General features: G+C 41.0%; 1 protein-coding gene across 1 annotated transcript in view; it reads left to right on the forward strand.

The window, feature by feature from the left end:
* LOC140729730 (doublecortin domain-containing protein 1-like) overlaps positions 1–23807 on the forward strand; it is a 537877-nt gene that overhangs the window by 421470 nt on the left and 92600 nt on the right. The window contains exons 23-30 of the mRNA XM_073049855.1: positions 8354–8476; positions 11111–11210; positions 12894–13029; positions 15898–16075; positions 17729–17884; positions 19514–19717; positions 21101–21215; positions 22573–22743. Of these exons, the coding sequence (XP_072905956.1) occupies positions 8354–8476; positions 11111–11210; positions 12894–13029; positions 15898–16075; positions 17729–17884; positions 19514–19717; positions 21101–21215; positions 22573–22743 (1183 nt within the window). The remainder of the gene's footprint in view (positions 1–8353; positions 8477–11110; positions 11211–12893; positions 13030–15897; positions 16076–17728; positions 17885–19513; positions 19718–21100; positions 21216–22572; positions 22744–23807) is intronic.

Here is a 23807-nt window from a genome sequence, read left to right on the forward strand (position 1 = left end):
ATGCTCTCTTCTCGTTACTACCATCAGGCAGGAGGTACAGGAGCCTTTTGTCCCATACCAGCAGGTCTAGGATCAGTTATTAACCTATAACCATCTGACCATAAGACATGAGCAGGATTAGGCTATTTGGCCCGTCGAGTCTGTTCCATTCCATCATGGCTGATTATTTTCACTCTCAACCCCATTCTTCTTCAATCACCCCATAACCTTTGATGCCCTGATTAATCAAGAAACTATCAACCTCCGCCTTATATATTTCCAATGAACAGCCCTGCACAGCTGTCTGTGGCAATGAATTCCACAGATTCATCGCCCTCTGGCTAAAGAAAGTTTTCCCTCATCTCGGTTCTAAATGGACATTCCTCTATTCTGAGGCTGTGCCTTCTGGTCCTAGATTCTCCCACTATATCAAACATCCACTCCTTGTCAATAGATTTCAATGGGATCCCTCTCATTCTTCTAAACTACACTGAGTACAGGCCCAGAGCCATCAAATGTTCCTCTTACCTTAACCCTTTTATTCCTGGCATCATTCTTATGAACCTCCTTTGGACTGTTTCCAATACCAGCACATCCTTCCTTAGATAATATCAGGCTCCTGAACCAGCGTGAATAACCTAATTCACCTCAACTCTAAACTGGCTTTCTTTCAATGTCTCTTTAACTCATTCTCAATATTATCTATTTACATAATAATTTCTATATATTTTTATTGGCACAATGTCTTCTTTTGCACATTGATCATTTGTCAGTTTTTATTAATGTAGTTTCTCATTGTATTTCTTTGTTTTCCTGAGAATGTCTGCAAGGAAATGTATCTTAATGTAGTATATGGTGACATGTATTTACTATGACTTTGAATTTGATCTGCCTCTCCATATAATGTAGTTATTTCCTTTCTTTGTCTCCCTCCATCTATCACTCTACCACTTCAGATATGGCCCTTGTGGCTAAAGGGATCGGGGGTATGGAGAGAAAGCAGGTACAGGGTTCTGAGTTGGATGATCAGCCATGATCATACTGAATGGCGGTGCAGGCTCGAAGGGCCGAATGGCCTACTCCTGCACCTATTTTCTATGTTTCTATGTTTCTACTGTCTCCCAGCTCTGCCCCCTCTCCCCTCCCCTGCCTAGTATTTATTTCCTGCCTAGTTCTACCTATTTGTTATCTCTTGCCCCTCCTCACTCCACCAATCACCTCATAATCCTGTGTCACCATTCCCTTTCCCCACTTTATCAGACCATTTCCCTTCTCCACTCTTTGATGCAGTGTTTCAAACCCAAATGTCCTTTCCTCCCACAGATGCTGTTTGACCTGCTGAGTTCCTCCAGCAGATTGTCTACTGCTTCAGATTCCAGCATCTGTAGTTTATTGCGTTTCCAGTATTTTCATCCTAGTCATAGAGTCATGAACTCTACAGCACTGAAACAGGCCATATGGCCGTCCAGTCCCATCAACGTGCACCTGGACTGTTGCCCTCCAAAGCCCTCCCATCAATGTACTCATCCAAATTGCTCTCAGACATTGAAGTCAAACCCAGATCCACCTCTTCTGCTGGCAGGTCATTCCACACTCTCACCACTCTCTGAGTGAAGAAGTTGCTTCTCATGTTCCCCTTAAACATTTTACCTTTCACCCTTAGCCTATGATCTCTAGTGCTAGTCTCACCAACTTCAGTGGGAAAAAGCCTGCTTGCATTTACCCTATCTATATCCCTTATAATTTTATACATCTATCAAAACTCCTTGCGTGATGAGGCGGAGATAGGTCTCTACCAAAGGAGGTGTAAGGCACCCCTTCCCTCTGCTAGCCTGCAGATCACCCTTGGGCAAGGTGTAGCACCTGCTTAGCCACTGATCAGGGTCATGTGACACCACAGGATGCGGTGGTGAATGGTCATGTGAGCAGCTGGGGCATATCTCAAGTCCTGGTTTTGCGACCACTGAGACCAGGCAGACGATCTCTGAAGCATGACTGGGGTCACCCATCTTGTGAGCCCACGTCATATGACACAACACATGTGGCAATGATGATGATCAAATCTCTCCTCATTCTCCAACACTCCAGGAAATAAAGTCCTAATCTTAAAATTCAGTGTTCAAAGTAAATTTATTATCAAAGTACGCACTGTGTATGTCACTGTATACAACCCTGACATTTGTGTTCTTGCAGGCATCCACAATAAATCTAAGAGAAACAGTAGAATCAATGAAAGACCGCACTCTTTCAATCTTAGTGATACATTTCCTGCAGGTGGGTGACCAAACCTGCACACAGTGCTCCAAACTTGGCCTCACTGATGTCTTATAAAACTTCATCATGACATCCCAACTCCTGTACTCCCTAATGTAGAGAGCTTATGTTTATCGCCAACCTACAACATTAAAAAGCAGATTTTTTTTTGCATTGATATTTGAGAAAGCTTGAACTGTGTAATCTAGTTATCATCTTTCCTGTATTGCAACACAGACTACACATCAGGAGTATAACTTGTCTATAAATCTGTTTGAAGGATTCTAAGGTTTGTGATCTTGCTTTATTGCTTTCACATGATTAGCTAATTTATATTTTCAGAAACGAATGAATTTTGATTATGAGAATTAAATGTTTGTTTAACCTTGATTTACTATTATGAAGGACTCTGCTCGCCCACGGTTGATTCACACCTATCCGGATGGTATTGCAACTGCTCTGCATGTGAGATCAAGAAACTGCAGAGAGTTGTGGACACAATTCAGCACCACAGAAACAAGCCTCCCCTCCATGGACTCTGTCTATACTTCTAAATGCCTCATAAAGCAGCTAACATAACCAAAGACCCCACAAGCCCTGTGCAATCTCGCTTCTCCTCCCTCACATTCGGCAGTAGATACAAAAGTCTGAAAGGACATATCACCAGGCACGAGGATAGTTTCTATCTCATGGTATAAGCTCCAAGTTCAAAGTTCAAAGTCAATTATTATCAAAGCATATATATGTCACCACATACAATCCTGAGGTTCATTTTCTTGCAGGCATATTTAGTAAATCCATAATAGAATAATAACCATAATAGAATTAATGAAAGACTGCACCCACTTGGGTCTTCAAGCAGTGTGTAAAAGATAACAAATACAAAAAGAAATAAGTAATAAAATAAGAAAATAAGTAATAAAATAAGATGATCAGATTATTAAATAGAATTAAATAGTTCTTTGGTGCGATAAGTTGGACTCTTGACCTCACAATCTACTTTGTTATGATCTTGCGCCTTACTGTTTACATTTCCTGTAACTTTTACACTGTATTTTGCATTCTGTGATATTTTGCCTCACTTTGTAATGATCTGATCTGCATAAACAGCATGTAAAAAATCCTTCACTGCGTCTGGAAACGTGACAATAATAAACCAATACCAATGTGGTCGCGTAGGAGTTAGCGCGATGCTATACAGCTCCGGATGTCAGAGTTCGGAGTTCAATTCCAACATCAGCAATAAGGAGTCTGTATGCCCTTCCTGCAGGATGCATGGTTTTCTCCTGGCACTCTGGTTTCCTCCCACAGGCCTAAGACGTACTGGGTAGTAGGTTAATTGGCCCTCATAAATTGTCCTGTGATTAAATTAGGGGTTGCTGGGTGTGTGGTTCAAAAGCTGGAAGGGCCTATTCTGCACTGTATCTCAATAAACTAAAATAACAATACAGCTTAACTCTACTCACTGAGAACTCAGTTCAAACACTGGCATGAGTTTAAAATGGAAATCATGTGCTGAGAATTTTATTCAATACTTCTTTTAAGGATGTGAACATCTTAAATTATGCATTGCTTACTAATACCCATGCTGAGAATCCTCCGGACTTTCCCACATGAAGCCTGCTATACTTTGCTGGTAGGCTTGGGCAAGCAGTAGATGCTTTGATATGGTGCAGCGATTTGATAAGAAGAGATATATTCACCAAATCTCTACTGGTGTACCATGGGAATCATTCTGTCTTGTATGGAGGGGTCATTTTACAGGGTCAGAAAAAGCTTCAGAGCATTGTAAACTCAGCCAGCCCCATCATGGGCACTAGCCTCCCCACCACTGAGGACACCTTAAAAAGGTGAAACCTCAAAAATGGGGCATCCATCATTAAGAACCCCCCATCACCTAGGACAAGCCCTCTTCTCATTGCTACAATCAAGGAGGAGGTACAAGAGCCTGAAGACACTCACTCAACATTTCAGGATCAGCTTCTTCCCCTCTGCCGTCAGATTGCTGAATGAACAATGAACCCATGAACACTATCTCACTATTTTATCCCTCTCCTTTTACACAACTTATTTAATTTATTTCTTTATATGTATACTTACTGTAATTTATAGTTTTTATTACTGTACATTGTATTGCAAAGTACTGCTTCAACAAGACAATAAATTTCACAACGTATGCCGGTAATACTCAACTTGATACTGATTCTAATTGTTGTCCTTTGCACACAGGTTGAACACCCAATTTGGTGTGGTCTTTCATTGGTTCTACTATGGTTATTATTCTATCATGAATTTATTGAGTATGCCTGAAAGAAAATTCATTTCAGAGTTGTATATGGTGACATAAATGTACTTTGTTAACAAATATAGTTTGCACTTTGATTCTGTTTACTCAACCCATGAGTTCCTCCACTTAGTTGTTTGTTGCTCCAGATTCCAGCATCTGCAATCCTGTGTCTCTCCATAAATGGAGAGTAGGTTACTGACATTGAGATTATGAAATAAGTTTTTAAGGTGAGCTGCAGTGAAAATCCACAAATTTTGTTGTTTTATGGCTTCAAAACATTAAACTAATTCAAAGGAAAGCAAGAAGCCGAGAAATGCAAGTCTAACTTTGTCTTTTACTTTAAGCGGGCGCATACATATCACGTGGTAGTGTCATGATGCATGCAATTCATGTATTTTACTAATAACCATAATGAATTATATAAACAACAAAGAATGCTTGATCAAACAAGATATTTAGAAGAGTACTCTAATATTACTGAAATACTAAATACACAGCAAATTTCTTGCAAAGTCTTCCAGGGATGATAAAAGTCAAAGGCAAAGTCGAGTCTATTGCCATTTGCACAAGTCCGTGTGGGCACAGGTGCAATGAAAAACTTACTTGCAGCAACATCACAGGCACAGAGCATCAGATGAGCAGCATTCACAAGAAAAAAAATATATATACAGTGCAAAAGAAGTAGTGAGGTAGTGTTCATGGGTTTACTGTCCTTTCAGAAATCTGATGGCAGATGGGAAGAAGCTGCTCCTGAATTGTTGAGTGTGTGCCTTCAGGCTTCTGTACCTCCTTCCTGATGGTAGCAATGAGAAGAGGGCATGTCCTGGGTGTTGAGGGTCCTTAAATGATGGATGTCACCTTTTTGAGACATCTCAGGAACTCACAAGCCTCTTTATCACGATGAGGTGATGATCCTCGGAGAAGAAATTAGTTGTAATGTGAAAGAACACAATAAAAACAAAATCAGCTTTAGTGCAAAGTTTCTATACCGAAGGAGTGATCAGAGTTTTGTCAGTTAGTTTATATATAAACTAATATAAAATTTAATGTAAAACACTCAGCTGAATAGATAGTCAACCTCACCTTTGAAAACATCTTGCTTGATTAGAAAACATTTTAATTCTTTCTAGAATGGAGAAACCTTTGGAAGGGGATCAAGTGGTTTCCTAATTGTACATGTTAATACTGTTGAATCTCTAGTTATTAGTTTGGCCGTGAATAGAGTAAACGATAAGGTTTGGACTAGAATCAGGATAGGTTCATTATCACTGACATACGTCATGAACTTTGTTGTTCTGCAGCAGTACAGTGCAGTCCATAAAATACACTTTGAGGCCTCTGATGGTCAGGGTCAACCATGGTTGTTCCTAACTGTCTATATTTGCAAGCCAGGGCAGTATGATATGGAGAGCAAGCCCCCCCTCTCCATGCATCATGAACCCAAAGGAACAGCAAAGACCGATACAGCTCGACACCAGTCTCATCACAGGAGTTGCCAGTCTGCGTTGAACTCAATACAGGACAGCCTTAGGGGCTCCAGCTCTGGATTTTCCCTTGGGGTTTATTCCCAAAGCCTTCCCCGTGAGTGGTATAGCTGCAAGACAGCGGAAGTTTGAGATCAGAGTTTTCCTTCTCCTAGATGAACTGCCAACCACCTCTGATAAGCCCCAAAGCGACTAGTTTTAAGGTGGTAGTAACTCGACTTTGCCCCTTCTCCAGTCAGTAGAAACAGTTCCACTGGGCTTAGTAGCTAAGCTACGTGTGAAGACCAGGAGCTGGACTATTTGAGGTGCACACCATTGGGAGCATTTAATTGGTCCTGGGAGCTTATCCTCATGATCATCCCCAGCTATAATAACCTTAAAAATCCATAAAATATAATATAAATTACAATAAGAAATATATAGATATATATAAATAAATTAAATAAATGCAAAAAGAGAACAAGAATACTGAGGTAGTGTTCATGGGTTGATTCATTGTTCATTCAGAAATCTGAAGAATAGATTGATATAATAGAATAGAAATTCATCCTTGTTTATTTGGATGAAAGCTCTGAAGTACTTACTTTTCTGGAACTAGATGATTTGTACCATATGTAACTGCTGTTTTCAAGACAGAATTACTTCAAATAACTGAAGACATCCTACCATTCAAATATCTCTGATGGAGAGCATTAATTCTGTATAAATGTACAACTCAGTGCATAACGAGGCAAGATAGGGGACTGAATCTTGTTGAAGAGATGTGTCCAATGTGCATCCCTCAGGACATCCTGGATGTCTGCCTGTTCTAACTGTAAACTCCATCCCTTGAGTCACCGTGGAACCCAGCAGTGCAACAGAGAGGAAGTAGATGCTCTTTGCATCCATTCCACCAGTTTATCGTGGAATGGGTGCAAAGTTCCACACACGGCAAGGTAGCATAGCGGTTAGCGTAACACTTTACAATGTCAGTAACTAGAGTTCAATTCTCATCGTTGCATGCAAGAAGTTTATACATTCCCTCCATAACCACTTGGGTTTCCACCAGGTGCTCTGGTTCCCTCCAAAATTTCAAAGATGTACAGGTAAAGAGAATAAATTGTGGCCTTGCTATGTTTGTGTGGAATCGTGCTATCACTTTCTGTCCCCAGGACAATCTCTGATTGATCACTGATACAAAAACAACACATTTCACTGTATGTCCTTATGTTTCGATATACATGTGACAAATAAAGCAAATCTTTAAACTTTAATCTTTTATGAATGGCTGACCTTCTGGAAAAAGAAAAGTACATCATCTATTTGACTTTAATTTAGTTTTCTTTTATTATTTGTTAATATTTTTCACATGCATTATTTCAATTTTTATCTAAATGTTTTTAAATTATTTAAACTTATTTGTAATAGCTTCCATCATTAAGGATCTCATTACCCAGGACATGCCCTCTTATTGCTACTGTCAAGGAGGAGGTACAGGAGCTTGACGACCCACACTCAATGTTTTCGAACAGTTTCTACCCCTCTGCCATCAGATTTCTGAATAATCCATGAACACAAGATCATTAACTCACTAGTTTTGCACTCTTTCTGGACTACTTATTTAATTTATATATAATGTATATTATTTTCATATTGTAATTTATAGTATATTTTATGGTATATAACAGATTTCACGACAGTTACTCTGCACTTACATTATAATTATTGTTTTTAATATTAAGACTGTGATTTGAGCATCACTAAGCACGCCTACAAAGAGCGCTGCCACAAGACATCATCAAGGTCCACACCATCCAGGCCATTCCTGCTGTTGCCATTGGCAAGAAGGTACAAGAGCCTTAGGTCTTGCACCACCAGGTTCAGGAACAGTTCTTACTGTTCAAGTATCAGGCTTCTGAACCAGATTGAATAACTTCACTCGTTTCAACACTGAAGTGATTTCACAACCTGTGGACTCACTTTCAACAACTCAAGAAGCAACATTCTCAATATTATTTATTATTATGATGATTTTTGTAATTGCACAATTTGTCTTCTTATGCAGATTGGTTGTCCATCTTTGTTTCTTTCTCTGCACAATTGATTCTATTGTGTTTCTTTGTATCTACAAGAAATGCCCACAAGAAAATGAATCTCAGGGTAGTATATGGCGACATACTGTACCCTGAAGAAGGGTCTTGGCCCGAAACGTCGACTGATCATTCATTTCCATAGAAGCTGCCTGATCTGCTGAGTTCCTCCAGCAGTTTGTGTGTGTTGGACTGTATATATACCTTGATCATAAATTCATTTTGAACTTTGAAATCAACTTCTTGAGTCTGTATTAAAACAACACTTTTTTTGTTTCTAGCTGTAATTCTGCAAAGAATAAGGTTCAGCGGAGAAGGAGCCATGAATTACAGATGAGAACAGATACACAAGAGGGCAACACAATCAAAGCACACCAGTTCGAATTTCAGCAGTTCCTAGAGAGGTAACACAGCTCACAAATTTTTATTAAATGGACTTCAGAGATACTCCTTGTGAAAAGGATCTGCTTAAAAATGGGAATTCTTTTTAACATTCACTGACTCATTTTCCCACTATGAAATACCTTATTTGAACAGGGATTAACCTTGGTGAACACACTGGAGGGTGTGTGTGTGTGTGTGTGTGTGTGTGTGTGTGTGTGTGTGTGTGTGTGTGTGTGTGTGTGTGTGTGTGTGTGTGTGTGTGTGTGTGTGTGTGTGTGTGTGTGTGTGTGTGTGTGTGTGTGTGTGTGTGTGTGTGTGTGTTTGAGAGAAGAAAGGGGCTTGTGTTGCTTTTGTTGCTGTGTTCTGTGTTGTTCTGCTGAGCATTGTGGGATTGCTATGATGGCACTGGAATTCATGGCAACACTTGCAGGCTGCCCCAGAAAATCCTTAGGTTGTGTTGGTTGATAACACAAACAGTGCATGTCACTGCATGTTTCACAGCATGCGTGTTCACCATAGCAACCCAAGCATAACATGCATGTCCACCAGACTACTTTAGAATGCCAACAATGTTTAGCAACAAGAAGAAAACCACAACAGCAAAGTAATCAAATAAATAAATCTGAATCTATGTTGATGCTAGAAGCGGGGTGACACTGGCGGGCTGCCCCCAGCACAATCCTCGGAATCTATTGTTCCTTGACACAAAGTGATGCATTTCACTCTATTTTGATGCTTTGGTGCACCTGTGACAAACGAAGCTAATCTATCCTTAATCTTTAATTCAGAAGCCAATGGACCATCCCTTAGGGTGGCATGGTCATGTGTTAGTTAGTACAGCTGCCTCAAACCTCCCATAATCCAGGTTCAACCCTCACCTATAGAGTGGAGTTTGCACGTATTCTCCATGACAGCATGGGCTCCTCCCACATCCCAAAGCCATGCCAGTTGATAGATTAATTGGCCACTGTGCATTGCCCCTTGTGTAGGTGAGGGATTGGGGAATCAGGATAAATTTTGGGCTTGTATGAGGGAATAGAATATTAGGAAGAGGCAGAGGATTGGGAATTATGGAATTATGCTGAAACCTGGCATTAACTTGAACAGCCAAATGGCATCCCCCTAAATCATATGAATTCCAAATATAACCAAAACCAAGTAGTATTTACAGACAAAACTCCTGTTTGCCATGCATTCAGAATTTTGAGGTCACAAAATGAAAAGAATTCTCCTCAAATGAAATTTCAGGCTTAAAAAAATTACCTTCCCTTATCCAATATCCCTGGTACCGATACCAAATAGAAAACTATTCCACCAGGTGAGGTGTGTGTTTGAACTGTAATGGTAGGATGACTTTTAAAGGTGAAAGTGCTATCAAAGCTTATACTTTAGCTGTTTCAGGAACAGCTTCTTCCCTTCCACCATCAGATTTGTGAAAGGACAATGAACTCATGAACACTACATCACTTTGTTTGCTCACTTTTTGCACTACTTATTTAATTTAATTTTATATATTTAAATGTATATTTTTTTTCTTATTGTAATTTATTTGTTTTTATGTATTGCACTGTACTGCAGTCACCAAACAACAAATTTCATGACATATGTCTGAGATATTAAACCTGATTCTAATAGAGCCGAATTGTAAGACTAGATTGCACAGAACAGGATTGTATTCTCTTGAATACAGAAGATTGAATAGACAATTAATCAAAGTGCTTAAAATGATAAAAAGGTTTTGAAAGCAACGAGGAACTATGATGAGGAAATTGATTAAAAGAGCATAATTAAAGATGAAGTGTTTGGCCTTCTTGGAGGGATGCCTGGAAGTCCTTGTCCATACAAAGTCAGGAAATCTTCCTCCTCAGATGACAGAATTTTTGGTTGCAAGTGGTTAGTGATGGGTAACCAATGTGGACAAATGCAGCTATTATATATCAGGGGTTCCCAACTTTTTTTATGCCATGGGCCCCTATCATTAACCAGGGTATCCGTGAACCCTAGGTTGGGAACCCCTGTTGTAAATGAATGGCAAAGGATGCTACTTAAGTAATGTAGTTGTACAAAGTTTGATGAGGGAATATCATGTAAAATAATCTCCTTCCCTTTCTCCTGCAGTTTACTCTCTTTTCCTATGCGATTCCTTCTTCAGCCCTTTACTTTTACCACCTATCACCCCCCAGCTTCTCATGTCATCACCTCTCCCCCACCCACCCACCTTCACCCTCACCTGGACTCACCTATCACCTGCCTGCATGTACTTTTTCCCCTTCCCCCACCTTCTTATTCCGGTGCTTTCCCCATCCCTGTCAAGTCCTGATGAAGGGTCTCCATGCAAATTCTTGACCATTAATTGCTCCACATAGATGCTGCCTGACCTGCTGAGTTTCTCCAGCATTTTGTGTGTGTCATTAATGTGGAACAATTGGCAGCATTTGTTATTTTGGAGGGGATTATTTTCTCCAAACCTTGTGGGAGCATTTATTGGCTAAAGGAAGCCCATGATAGTCAACTGAGGGATCAGATATTGAAGCCACACACCCAATGCTGCTGGATCTGAAGATGATATTTTTGATAAGGTTCTTAAGAACTCAACATAAATCATGTGATATACTGTATAGAATAAATGAATCTGAACCTGAATCTTACTCCAGGTGCACCTCAGTGCTAGGCGTACCTTTCGCAGCCCGCCGACTGTTTGATGAAAGTGGACAGGAGTGGAGTCTTCTGACAGACCTTCAGAGGGATCAGTTGGTAAGTTTGTTTAGTGGAGGGAACATAACAGCATAAGACCATAAACCATAAGAGGAGAATTCGGCCATTCAGCCCAATGAGTCTGTTCCACCATGCTATTATTTATTATCCTTCTCAACCGATTCTCCTGCCTTCTCCTGGGAACATTTGATGCCCTGACTAAAGCATCTATCACCATCTGCATTTAAGTATACCCAGTGACTTGGCCTCCACAGCCACCTGTGGCAATGAATTCCACAAATTCGCCAATCTTCATCAAAATAAATTCCTCCTCATCTCTGTTCTAAAGGGATGTCTTTCAATTTTGAAGCTGTGCTCTTGACTCACCCACCATAGGAAACATCCTCTCCACATCCACTTTATCCAGGTCTTTCAATGCTGGATGGGTTTCAATGAGATCTCCCCTCACTCTTTTAAACTCCAGCAAGTACAGGCCCAGAACCATCAAAAGCTCCTCATGCTTAAACCTTTTCACTCCCAGGATCATTCTCATCGACCTCCTCTAGACCCTCTCCAATGCCAGCACATCTTTTCTGAGATAAGGGGCCCAGAACTGCTCACAGTACTCCCAGCAGTCTGACCAATGCCTTATAAAACCTCAAAATTACATACTTGCTTTTATATTCTTGTACAGGAGAAAATCGTTCAAATTCTTGACCCTGATCCGCCAGTTCCGTAAATAAAGTTATTATCCCTTGTCCTTCATAATCTTAACTTCCCAAGGGAACATTAACTTTGCAGTTGGAAGGAGTGTGAGGAGGTGGTGTTGGTGAGGGATTGGGATGGCAGAAGAGGGTAAGAGTTCAACACATCTGCCACTCTCTTCACAAAAGGGGAGTTTCTGATTTCCCTTCTAAGTGACCTAATCATAATCTCACGCACTAAACTCAGCAGGCCGGGCAGCATCTATGGAGTGAAACAAACAGTCAATATTTTGGGCTGAGTCCTTTCATTAGGTTCCATCCATCGATGCTGCCTGACTTCCTGAATTCGTCTTGCATTTTGTGTTGGTCATTCAAAATTTCCAGCATCTGCAGAATATCTTGTGTTTATTTATAATCTCATCTCACTTTTCCGTTGATACTCATAACAGAGGAGGTGGATAAATTGTCTGTGCTTCTCAGTGTGCTGGTAAAGAAGCTAAAATAATCAAAGATTATTCATTCTTCATTCTTCATTCCTTCATTCAAACCTTCTTTATTCTTTCCAGTCCCCATCTGGCAGAAGATGCAAAATCCTGATTCTCTGCAAAATGCAAAGTCCCTTAGGGCTCACACCACCAGGTTCAGGAGCAGTATTACCCGTTAACCTTCAGACTCCTGAACCATCAAGGATAAATTCACTCACCTTAACACTAAACTGATTCCTCAAACTATGGACTCACATTTAAGAACTTCACAACTCATGTTCTCAGTGTTTATTTATTTATTTATCTATCTATCCATTTATTGATTGATAAATAAATCAATCTATCTGTCTGTCTATCTATTTGCACATTGGTTGTCAGTCGTTGTGCGTAGTTTTTCTTTGATTCTATTATATTCTATTGTTCTATTGTGAATGCCTGACAGAAAATGACTCTCAGAGTAGTACATAGAGACATATACAGTACGTGCTTTGATAATAAATTTGCTTTGAGCTTTGAGTGCTTCCGATGGCTTGATCCAGCCTGTTGTGTTTCAGGTGTACGTGTCTTGTGGGGAGGCTTGGATAGATCCAAAGGTAATCTCTGTGGAACAAAAGAAGCGTCTCTGCTTTGCAAGCCTGACCGCTGATGTTGCTATGATCCACAGTTATTGTGCCACGTGTGATCCGCAAGGTAACAGACTGGTTTAAATCTCTCTGCTGAAATGAGAACAAGCGAACACACAAATTATAATCAGTAGGAAGAGACTCCACCCCTTGATGGGGGTTTGCCTTTCACAAGATCATAGCTGATCTGATTCCGACAGCCTTCCAAAGTTCAAAGTAAACTTGTTATCAAAGTGCATATATGTCACTATATACAACCCCAGGATTCATTTTCTTGCAGGCATTCACAGTAAATACAAAGAAACACAATAGAATCAATGAAAAATCACATATGAGGCCTAAAATGACAATGCACAGAGGACGACAAACTGTGTAAATAGAAAAAGAAAAAAAGCAAACAAAATAATAATAAATAAGCAATAAATAACTAGAATATGAGATGAAGAGTCCTTGAAAGTGAATCCATAGGTTGTGGGAACATTACAATGCTGGGGCAAGTGAAGTTGAGTGAAGTTATCCCATCTGGTTCAGGAGCCTGATGATTGAAGGGTAATAACTGCTCCTGAACCTGGTAATGTGAGTCCTGAGGCTTCTGTTCCTTCTCCTTGATGGCAGCAGTGAGAAGAGAGCATGTTCTCTCATCTACACTAAAAAAAACTTTCATTTTGGTGCTTATTATCTATCACTACTTTCAAAATATTCAATGTCTCTGTTTTGAATAAAAGAGGTCCAAAGACTCATAATCCTGAGGGAGAAATGCTCTTCTCACCTATAACTTAAATGAATGCCTCTTTATCTTTTGACAACACCCCTCAGGATCTTTAATGGTTCAATTAAGACTTCTTCTCGCTCTTCTAGACAGCAGTGGATACAAGCCTAGACTGACCAAATTTCCTTATTAGGTTATGCCATCAATATATAGAATGGTGCCGGAAGAAGGGCAGCAATATCATGAAGGTTCCCACCCACCCCGCTCATGGACTGTTTGTCACACTTCCATTAGGGACGAGGTTACACAGCATCCATACCAGGACCACCAGACTCAAAAACAGTTACTTCCCCCAGCACCTCCACTCATTAACCCACCCCACCACCCTCTACCACTACATTCACATTAGCATCTCCTCTCCAAAGTCCCTCAGTACCTTCTACCCTCCCTTTTCTCCCTCACTGTCACTTTACACTTGCCCTCCACACCTCATACCCATATTAACACATGTCCTGCTGCTACTTAAAAAAGTTTCTCTTGCCGTGTCACTTTGTCACTTCGTTTCCTGTCAGATTCACTCAAAGTACAGACACTCCTGCACCTAGCGTCACTTTATGTACATACAATCAGTCTATGCATATATAAGCTAAACTTATGTATATATGGCTGCACTCAAACACTTACATGTACATTGTATTTAATGGGATTGCTTTTATATTTGCATTTTATTATGCTCTTTATGCGTGCTGTGTTTTTTATGCTGCATCAGATCTTGAGTAACATTTTGTTCTTTACATTCATGTGCTGCAAATCCAAGATTCAACATTGTTTAATGTCATTTCCAGAACACAAATGTAAAGGAGAGCAAAATTATTGTTACTCCAGATCCTATGAAGCACAAAAAAAGCACAAAAGATAAAGAATATAATAGTAATTTTTAATAACACCAAAATATAAATACATAAGCTAGCTTATATACATAGATTGATTGTATGTCCAGAAAGTGACACTAGGCTGTACATAAGGTGACTGACAGGAAATAATAAAGTAGTGGCAGAGGTGTTTATCAGTCTTACTGTTTAGTGGAAGTAACTGTTTTTGAGTCTGGTGGTCCTGGCGTGGATGGTGATGCACCATCAATAACACTCTGAGACGTGAGGCGAGATATTGGCTTTTATTGACTGGAAGAAAGAACAAGCAGCAATTGACCACCATGCTACATCCTGGAGACTGAGGGCAGGGCTCAGGCCTCAATTGCCTTTATACCGGGGTCAGTGGGAGGAGCCACGGTCAGTGGGAGGAGCCACAGTAGCAGTCAGCGGGGGGGCGTGTCCAGACAGGTATATGTAGTTCACCACAGATGGTATGTAGCCTCCCTCCTGATTTGAGTGGGACAAACAGTCCATGAGTAGTGGGGGTGGATGGGATCCTTCATGATGTTACTGGCCCTTTTCTGTATATATATATATCCTTGATTACTGTAAAATGACAATACATAAACAATCTTGTATCTTGACTCTCTAAATAAAGAGAATGAAGCTGTACACAGTACTCCATATGTGGCCACACCAATGCCCCACTTAACTGCAGCGCAACAATAGTACTTTTGTGAAGAATGAGGGGGGATCTCATTGAGATCTGTCAAATGTTGAAAGGCCTATATAGAGTGAAAGTGGAGAGGGTGTTTCCAGTAGCGGAGGAGTCTAGGACCAGACAGCTCAGCCTTAGAATAGACTGATGTCCCTTTAGGACAGAGACGAGGAGGAATTTCTTTAGCCAGAGAGTGGTGAATCTGTGGAATTCATTGCCACAGACAGCTGTGGATGCCAGGTCATTGGGTATATTTAAAGCAGAGGTTGATGTGTTCTTGATTAGTCAGGGTGTCAATGGCTATGGGGAGAAGGCAGGAGAATGGTATCGGTTTGGATAATAGATCAACCATGGTGGAATGGTGAAACAGACTCAATGGACTGAAAGGCCTAATTCTCCCCAATATTCTAACCATCCGCTCATCATTCCATGGTGTGGTGGGACCTCTCTATGTGTAAATTTGCTACTGTTATTCATAGTTTAGTCATAACTCTCCAATAGTACTTCAGTTCTTTTGGGACTCTGTAAGGTTAAAGAAGTGAATGGATATTTTAGAAAATGGAAAATATAAGTGACTTCAAAAAGTAGTACAAGTTGTGTCCAAGATGCTAACATATTTTTATTTTTGCTACACAGGTCTGGTCCTTGAGGTTGTGGGTAATGTTGTTGCTGGAGCCAGATTGGCATTAGCTGAATGTGCTGTCCCCACTGATTGTGAAGATGTCTGCTTTGAATCTGATAAACCAGACCAAACTTGCTCTCTAACAACCGATGAAGGCCTTAGCAAGGATGAAAGCCTCTTTCATGACCTACTGTAAGAAACTGAAGCCATTCTGCTTAAAACTCTGCTGTGTTTAAATCTAGCATAGACTTTGTATTAGGCGATTGTTTAAGAAAGGATGTGCTGACATTAGAAAGGGTTCAAAGGAGGTTCACGTGAATGATTCCAGCATTGACAAAGCTATCATACCAGCAGCGATTGAAGGCTCTGGGTCTGTACTTGCTGATATTTAGAAGAATGAAGGGGGATCTGTTTGAACCCAATTGAAAGTTGAAAGGTATTGATAGAGTTGATGTGGTGAGGATGTTTCCAATGGTGGGGGAGTGTAGGACCAATGGGCACTGCCTCAGAATAGAGGGACATCAATTTAGATTGGAGAAGAGAAGGAATTCATTTAAACAGAGTGGTGAATCTGTGGAATTCATTGCCATGGGAGGCTGTGGAGGCCAAATCATTGGGTATACTTAAGGCAGAAGTTGATAGGGATACGTAGAGAAAGCAGGAGATGGAACTGAAAGGGAAATAGATCAGCCATGAAGAAATGGCAGAGAAGACTCAATGGGCCAAATGACCTTATTCTGCTCCTATATCTTATGAGTTGTAAAGACTGCTTGAAAGTTTGTCCGTAGGCTGTGGAATAAGTTCAGAGTTGTGGTGAATAAAGCTATCCACACTGCTTCAAGAGCCTGATACATGTAGGATAATAACTGTTCCTGAACTTGGTGCTGTGGGACCTAAGTCTCCCTATCTCCTGCCCAATGGTAGTAGCAAGAAGAGAGCATGGCCTGGGTGGTGGGGGTTCAAGACATTTCAAAGAGAGCAGCAAGGAATGGTCCAATAATTGTATTCTTGTGAGTCTATCATTAGTAGTAAGGAAGTCAGGATCTAATTGGAGATGGGTAATATGACTTATTATTATTGTAAGGTCTAGATAGAGTGGACGTGAGAGGATGTTTCCTATCGTGGGGAGTCTAGGCAGAGGGCACAGCCTTAGAATACAAGGATATCACTTTAGAACAGGGATGAGGAGGAATTTCTTTAGTCAGAGGGTAGTGAATCTGTGAAATTCATTGTCACATAAGGCAATGGAGGCTAAGTCATTGGGTATATGTAAAGTGAAAGTTGATAGGTTCTTGATTAGTAAGGCTGTTAAAGGTTATGGGAAGAAGGCAGGAGAATGGGGTTGAGAGGGATAATAAATCAGCCATGATGGAATGGTGGAGCAGACTCAATGGGCTGAATGGACTAATTCTGCTCCAATGTCTTGTGGTCTTTTGGACTTAGTCAAGGGTAAATCCCATATGACTAATTTCACAGGTTTTTTTTGAAGTGGTGACAAAGCTGAGGGCAATGATTTACAATGTATTCAGTAAGAGCTTTGACAATGCCCCATATGCGTGACTGGTCCTGTTGGAGGAACTCAACTGGTTGAGCAGTATTTGTGGAGGAAAAGGTATTTCGGGTCAAAATCCTGCATCAGGACTGAAGGGAATGGAAGGATGTGGGTCAGGCACAGGTAGATAGGTTTAGTTTAATATGGCAACAAGGTCAGCACGATATTGTGGGCCAGAAGGCCTTTTCCTGAGCTGTTCAGATCCACTACAGGCCATGGTGGAAATGTTGCCCCATGATGAAGTGAGCTTTTGCATGAACTAGTCAGTCACGCTTATCTGTATTGCTTTTCAGAGACGCACATGCCAGGGCACATCTTATTCTTGATGCTCAGCCTCCCAAAGGACTTTATCCATGGGAGAGAAATTCAAGAGCATTTGATAATGATGAAGTCACAGAGCAGGAAGATGGGAGGTCATATACAAGCATGGATTTATACAATAAATACAGGTGAAGCCCAACATTATTTTTATTTATTCAGAAGATATTGACTAACAACACCAAGATCTATTGCTACACCACTAATTGTCCTTTTAGCTGTTAGAGGTAGCCAGTTTGTTAGGTGCTGCCTAAGGAGTCTTTGTAAGTTGCCACATTGATTCTATAACATGGAAAAATCCTGAGAAAAAGTCTCTGGCTGTCCACTTGATCTATGCCATTTATCATCTTGTACACCTTTATCAAGTCATCTCTCATCTTCCTTCTCTCACTCAACCTATTCTCATCAGACATGTTCTCTAATCCTGGCAGCAACCTGGTAAATCTCCTCTGCACCCCCTCTAAAATTTCCACGCCCTTCCTGTAATGAGAACTGAATACAATATTCCAAGTGTGGTCTAACCAGGATTTTATAGAGCTGCAGCATTTCATTGTGGCTTTCGAATTCAATCCCCCAACTAATGATGTCCAACATACTACATGCCTTCTTAACCACCCTCTCAACAGTGAATCTCAGAATCAGAATCAGGTTTAATATCACAGACAAATGTCATGAACTTTGTTGTTTGGCAACAGCAGTACAGTCCAGTACATAAAAATGCTATAAATTAAAATGAGAAATATAAATGTATGTAAAATTAAATAAACAGTGCAAAACGAGAGCAAAAATAGTGAGCAAACACGAGGAAATCTGCAGATGCTGGAAATTCAAACAACACACACAAAATGCTGGTGGAACACAGCAGGCCAGGCAGCATCTATAAGGAGAAGCACTGTCGACGTTTCGGGCCGAGACCCTTTGTCAGGAATATCGTATTCAGTCCTGACGAAAGGTCTCGGCCCGAAACGTCGACAGTGCTTCTCCTTATAGATGCTGCCTGGCCTGCTGTGTTCCACCAGCATTTTGTGTGTGTTGTGCAAAAATAGTGAGGTTCTTTTCACGGGTTAATTGTCCAAACAAAAATCTGATGGTGGAGGTCAAGAAGCTGTTTCAGATACCTCGAGTGTGTGTCTTCAAGCTCCTGTACCTCCTCCTTGATGATAGTAATAAGAAGAGGGCATGTTCTGGCTGATGAGGGTTCTTAATGTCAGCTGCTGCCTTTTGAAGATGCCCTTGATGGTGGGGATGTTAGTATCTATGATGGAGCTGTCTGAGTTTACAGCTCTCTGCAGTTTTTTCCAATTTTGTGGAATTAACCTCCATTCTAGACAGTGATGCAACCAGTCAGAATGCTCTCCATGGTACATCTGTAGAAATTTGCTAGAACGTTTGGTGACATACCAAATCTCCTCAAACTCCCAAGTAAATATGACTGCTGGTGTGGCTTCTTTGCAATTAGGCCCAGGATAGATCTTCAGAGATATTGATGCCCAGGAATTTGAAACTGCTCACCCTTTCCTCTGATGGTCCCTCAGTGAGGACTGTTGTGTGTTCCCTTGACCTCCCTTCTTCTGGAATTTCCTCTTCCAGACAGATGTAGCGAGTGCATCACTAAACATATTCAAGGCTGACTATACCTAAAGTAATGTATTTTTGGAGTGGGGGAGGGGGTCAGGCTGGAAATTGGAATCAGATTAGACATAATCCTATTGAAAGGCAGAGCAAAACATGTTCTAATATCTGGTTAACTTTCACCTCAGACCCCAAATAAAATCTCTTAAACCACCACAAAAAGTACATCAGCAGCAATTTCAGTTCCAAGATGGATATATCATCAACTGTAGCTGCCCCTGGCTCGTTGTGGGAGTTCCTGAGACGAGTGCACACCCAGGGATGGAGGTGATACTGGTGGAGAGGAAAGCTGATGATGTCTTTCAGCAATGGAAATTAAAAGAGGAAAACAGGTAAAAAAAAATGCACCTAAACACCCTGACATAGAAATTTAAATGCATAGTGCATCATTTTTGCAGGCTACATTCAAGAACTTCTTTTAGATCCTAATCGTTAAATGGATGTGAGTCTTTGGACATGATTCACTTTTGTATATTTTTCCATCTTGAATATGATGCATGCACACACAGAGGCCATTGGGGAGAATCAATTACCCCATGTTAAACACACAAATGGAGATTCAAGCCCTGCTTTGTTTTTATAAACGATGGACACTCATTTACCTGGTATTCTGCCAATGTTCATCTGGAAGTTCTTTTACTTCTGCCATTACACCACAGGTGTTTAGAACAGCAACAAAGTCATTTTTCTCTGACCGAGTACATGGCTTCCTTCAACATGTCAGCAGCCTCCTTTTGGTTTACTGTCAGTAGGAAAACATTACCACTGGTCTCTTATTTTGCCATGTGTGTTTTCATTTGATTTTGAAATGTTTAAGTTAAAGCATGACTGACAACAAAGACACCTTCCCAAATTCTGCTAATTCAGATTTTAAGATTAAGATTTTTTACAATTAGCTTTGTCACATGCAGATCAAATCATAAAATGTACAGTGAAAGGCGTCATTTAGGCTAAACCAAATCATCATGGATTGTGCTGGGCAGCCCACAAGTGTCACCACTCTTCCAGCACCAACCTGGCATGCCCACAGCTCACAAACCCTAGCTGTGCATCTTTGGAATGTGGGAGAAAGCCAACAGTTATGGGGGAATGTACACACTTCTTGCAGACACTGGTGGGAACTGAACCCTGCTCTTACAGCTGGCTCAGCGTAGCACTGCGCTAATCACTACACTGCTGTACTGTACAGGTCAGGATGTTGAACAAACTGTCTCTATAATTCAGAGATATCTGTTCATTTATTCTGTGCCATGTCGTATGATGTGGGCGATCATGGCCTTCCCTGACTATGATTGTTCTTGGCAAATTTTTCTTCAGAAGTGGTGTGCCATTGTCTTCATCTGGGCAGTGTCTCTACAAGACAGTTGACCCCAGCCATTATCAATACTTTTCAGAGATTGTCTGCCTGTTGTCAGTGGTCACATAACCAAGATTTGTAACATGCACCAGATGTTCATACGACCATCAACCACCTGCTCCCATGGTTTCACGTAACCCTGATCATGGGGATAAGCAGGTGCTACACCTTGCCCGAGGGTGACCTACAGGCTACCAGCGGGAAGGAGTGCTTGGCACCTCCTTTGGTAGGGATGCATCTCCATGCTGTTAGCCAGTACATACAATAGACTTGTTAAAACTCTTCAAAGTTCTTGTGAAATTAAAGCCTCGGTTTTCCTTGAAGGTCATCTAAACCACTTTGCATTGTCAATCAACAGGACCTTACACTTAATGAGGAATCCTGACCTTGTACTTGCAGTCTCAATGCCTCAAATTAACACTGGCAATAACAGGAGTGTGATGGAGTTTCAAGGACGTCCAGTTATCCTTCAGGTTGGCAACGTTTCCATTCTTCTGCTTACAATTCACTTCTTGTCTAAGCTGTGTAATTCTAATGAAACATTGGAATATAGAACAGTACAGTATAGTAACTGGTCCTTTGGCCCTCAGTAGGTAGAAATATTTTGCAAAGATTAGCTTTATTTGTCACATGTACATTGAAACACCCAGGGAAATGCATTGTTTGCATCATTAAACAAGGATTGCGGTCATTGTAGTCAGTCCGAGGAGTGTGCTGGGAGCATCTCTCAATTCTTGCCATGCTTCTGGCACCAACATAGCATGCCCACAACTTACTACCCCTAACCTCTACGTCTTTAGAATGTGAGAGGAAACCAGAGCCCCAAGAGTAAACCCACACAATCATGGGGAGAACGTATAATATCCTCACAGACAGCTGCAGGAATTGAACCCCAGTCACTGGTATTGCAACATGTTGTGCTAACCACTACTCTACTGCGCAGTCCCCTCATATTAACCATTTGCACCATGGGAAAAAGTCTCCAGCTAGCCACTCGATCTATGCCTCTTATTATCTTACACACCTTTATCAAGTCATCCCTCATCTTTCTTTGCTCAAAAGAGAAAAGCCCTAGCTTGCTCAACGTATCCTCATAAGGCATGTTCTGTAGTCAAGGCAGCACCCTGATAAATCTTCTCTGCACCCTCTATAAAGCTTCGACATCTTTCCAATAATAATGTCACCAGAACTGAACATAATATTCCAAGTGTGGTTTAACCAGGGTTTTATAGAGCTGCAATATTACCTAATGGCTCTTGAACTCATAAAGTTCAAGATGTTCGAAGTTCAAGTTCAAAAACACACATAAAATGCTGGAGGAACTCTGTAGGTCATGCAGCATCTATGGAGGGGAATACAGAGCCAATGTTTCAGGCTGAGACCATTTATCAGGGCATCAGGGTCTTGGCCTGAAATGCCAAATTTTTATTCATCTCAAAAGATATTGCCTAACCTGCTGAGTTCCTTCAGCATTTTGTGTGTGTTACTCTAGATTTCCAGCATCTGCAGAATCTCCTGTGTTTACTAAGTTCAAAATTCTTCAATGCAAGTGGCACATGTGATGATTAAATAAATAAATCTGACTGATGAGAAGCAAAGTTCACAGAGATAATGAAGCAGCACTCGATTGTAATATCAGTCTCACAAAGTGATGGAGTCTCAGGAATGGAGCTTGTACCTACCATTTTGTGACTCACTCGCAAAGTAACATCTACTGTATCCTGAGGAGAAACATTCCCTTTTATCTTGAAATATTATATTCTGTAAAAATAGTCATAAGCGATCATCTTTACCTGTATTTATGTTACTGCAATCTAATATCTCAAACAGATCTACAAGGAATACAGTAATGGGACGGCCAATCAGAAATGGTCCTGGGAGCCAAAGATGAAAATACTGTGTGCTTTTTCTACTTCTATCTTGGACAATGAAGTCACAGCAGCAAACCATGCCAATGTCTGCACCTTCTGTATCTGCAGAACTCAGGAAACGGACCAACCTGTAAGTGATTCATCAGGCATTCTTCATTATAATTGTATAGATTGAACCTGATCTTCAGCTTGACTTGTATTCCCAGTTTGATGAATACTTGGAGACCGATCCCACTTTAAATCTGCATTCACTGGAATTCAGCTTCAGTTTATTTCTGCCGTTCAGAGGGTGAAGAGTTCCTGTGGATCACCAGGAATGTGGAGCTAAGTTACAATTAGATCTGATGTCTTCATTTTAAATGGTGGAGCAGGTTCAATGAGCTGAGTAACCTACTCCAGCCCCCAGTTCAGTTGCTTGCCTGTTCAATAATAAAACCCAAACATTTATCCAATCTGCTGTGTACATCTCATTAAGCTACAAAGAACCACAGAATCACCTTAAACCCTTCTAGTTTTTTTTATTTCCTTTCTCTGGGAAAAAGACTGTGCATCAACCTACCTCCGCTTGGGTGGCATGGTAGTGAAGCAAACGGTTATCGCAGCAACAGTGTTCACTATTCGGGGTTCAATTTCAGCTTCTGTCTGTAAGGGGGTTTGTCCATCCTGCCCGTGACTGAATGGTTTCCTCCAGGCCCTCTGGTTTCCTTCCACCTTCCAAAGATGTACAGGTTAGGGTTAGTGAGCGACGGACATGCCACAGAACACAGAAGAGTACAGCAAAGGAACAGGCCCATTGGCCCACCATGTTGTGCGGGTCCAGTAATTAAATGCGCAACCTAAATAATCTCTGCCCACAGAATGCCCATGTTCCTGAGTTAAGAAACTGCAAGGGCGAAAGGGCCCTGATGGTAGTTATATACAGGTCTCCCAACAGTGGCTGGGAGGTGGGCCACTGATTACAACAGGAAATAGAAAAGGCCTGTCAAAAGGGCAACGTTATGGTGGTCATGGGAGATTTTAACATGCAGGTCGATTGGGAAAATCAGGTTGGTAATGGATCTCAAAAGAGTGAGTTTGTTGAATGCCTAAGAGATGGTTTTTTAGAGCAGCATGTCCTTGAGCCTACTAGGGGATCGGCTATACTGGATTAGGTGTTATGTAATGAACCGGAGGCGATTAGGGAGCTTGTAAAAG

Source organism: Hemitrygon akajei, chromosome 6, assembly GCF_048418815.1.
Source record: "Hemitrygon akajei chromosome 6, sHemAka1.3, whole genome shotgun sequence".
NCBI lineage: Eukaryota > Metazoa > Chordata > Chondrichthyes > Myliobatiformes > Dasyatidae > Hemitrygon > Hemitrygon akajei.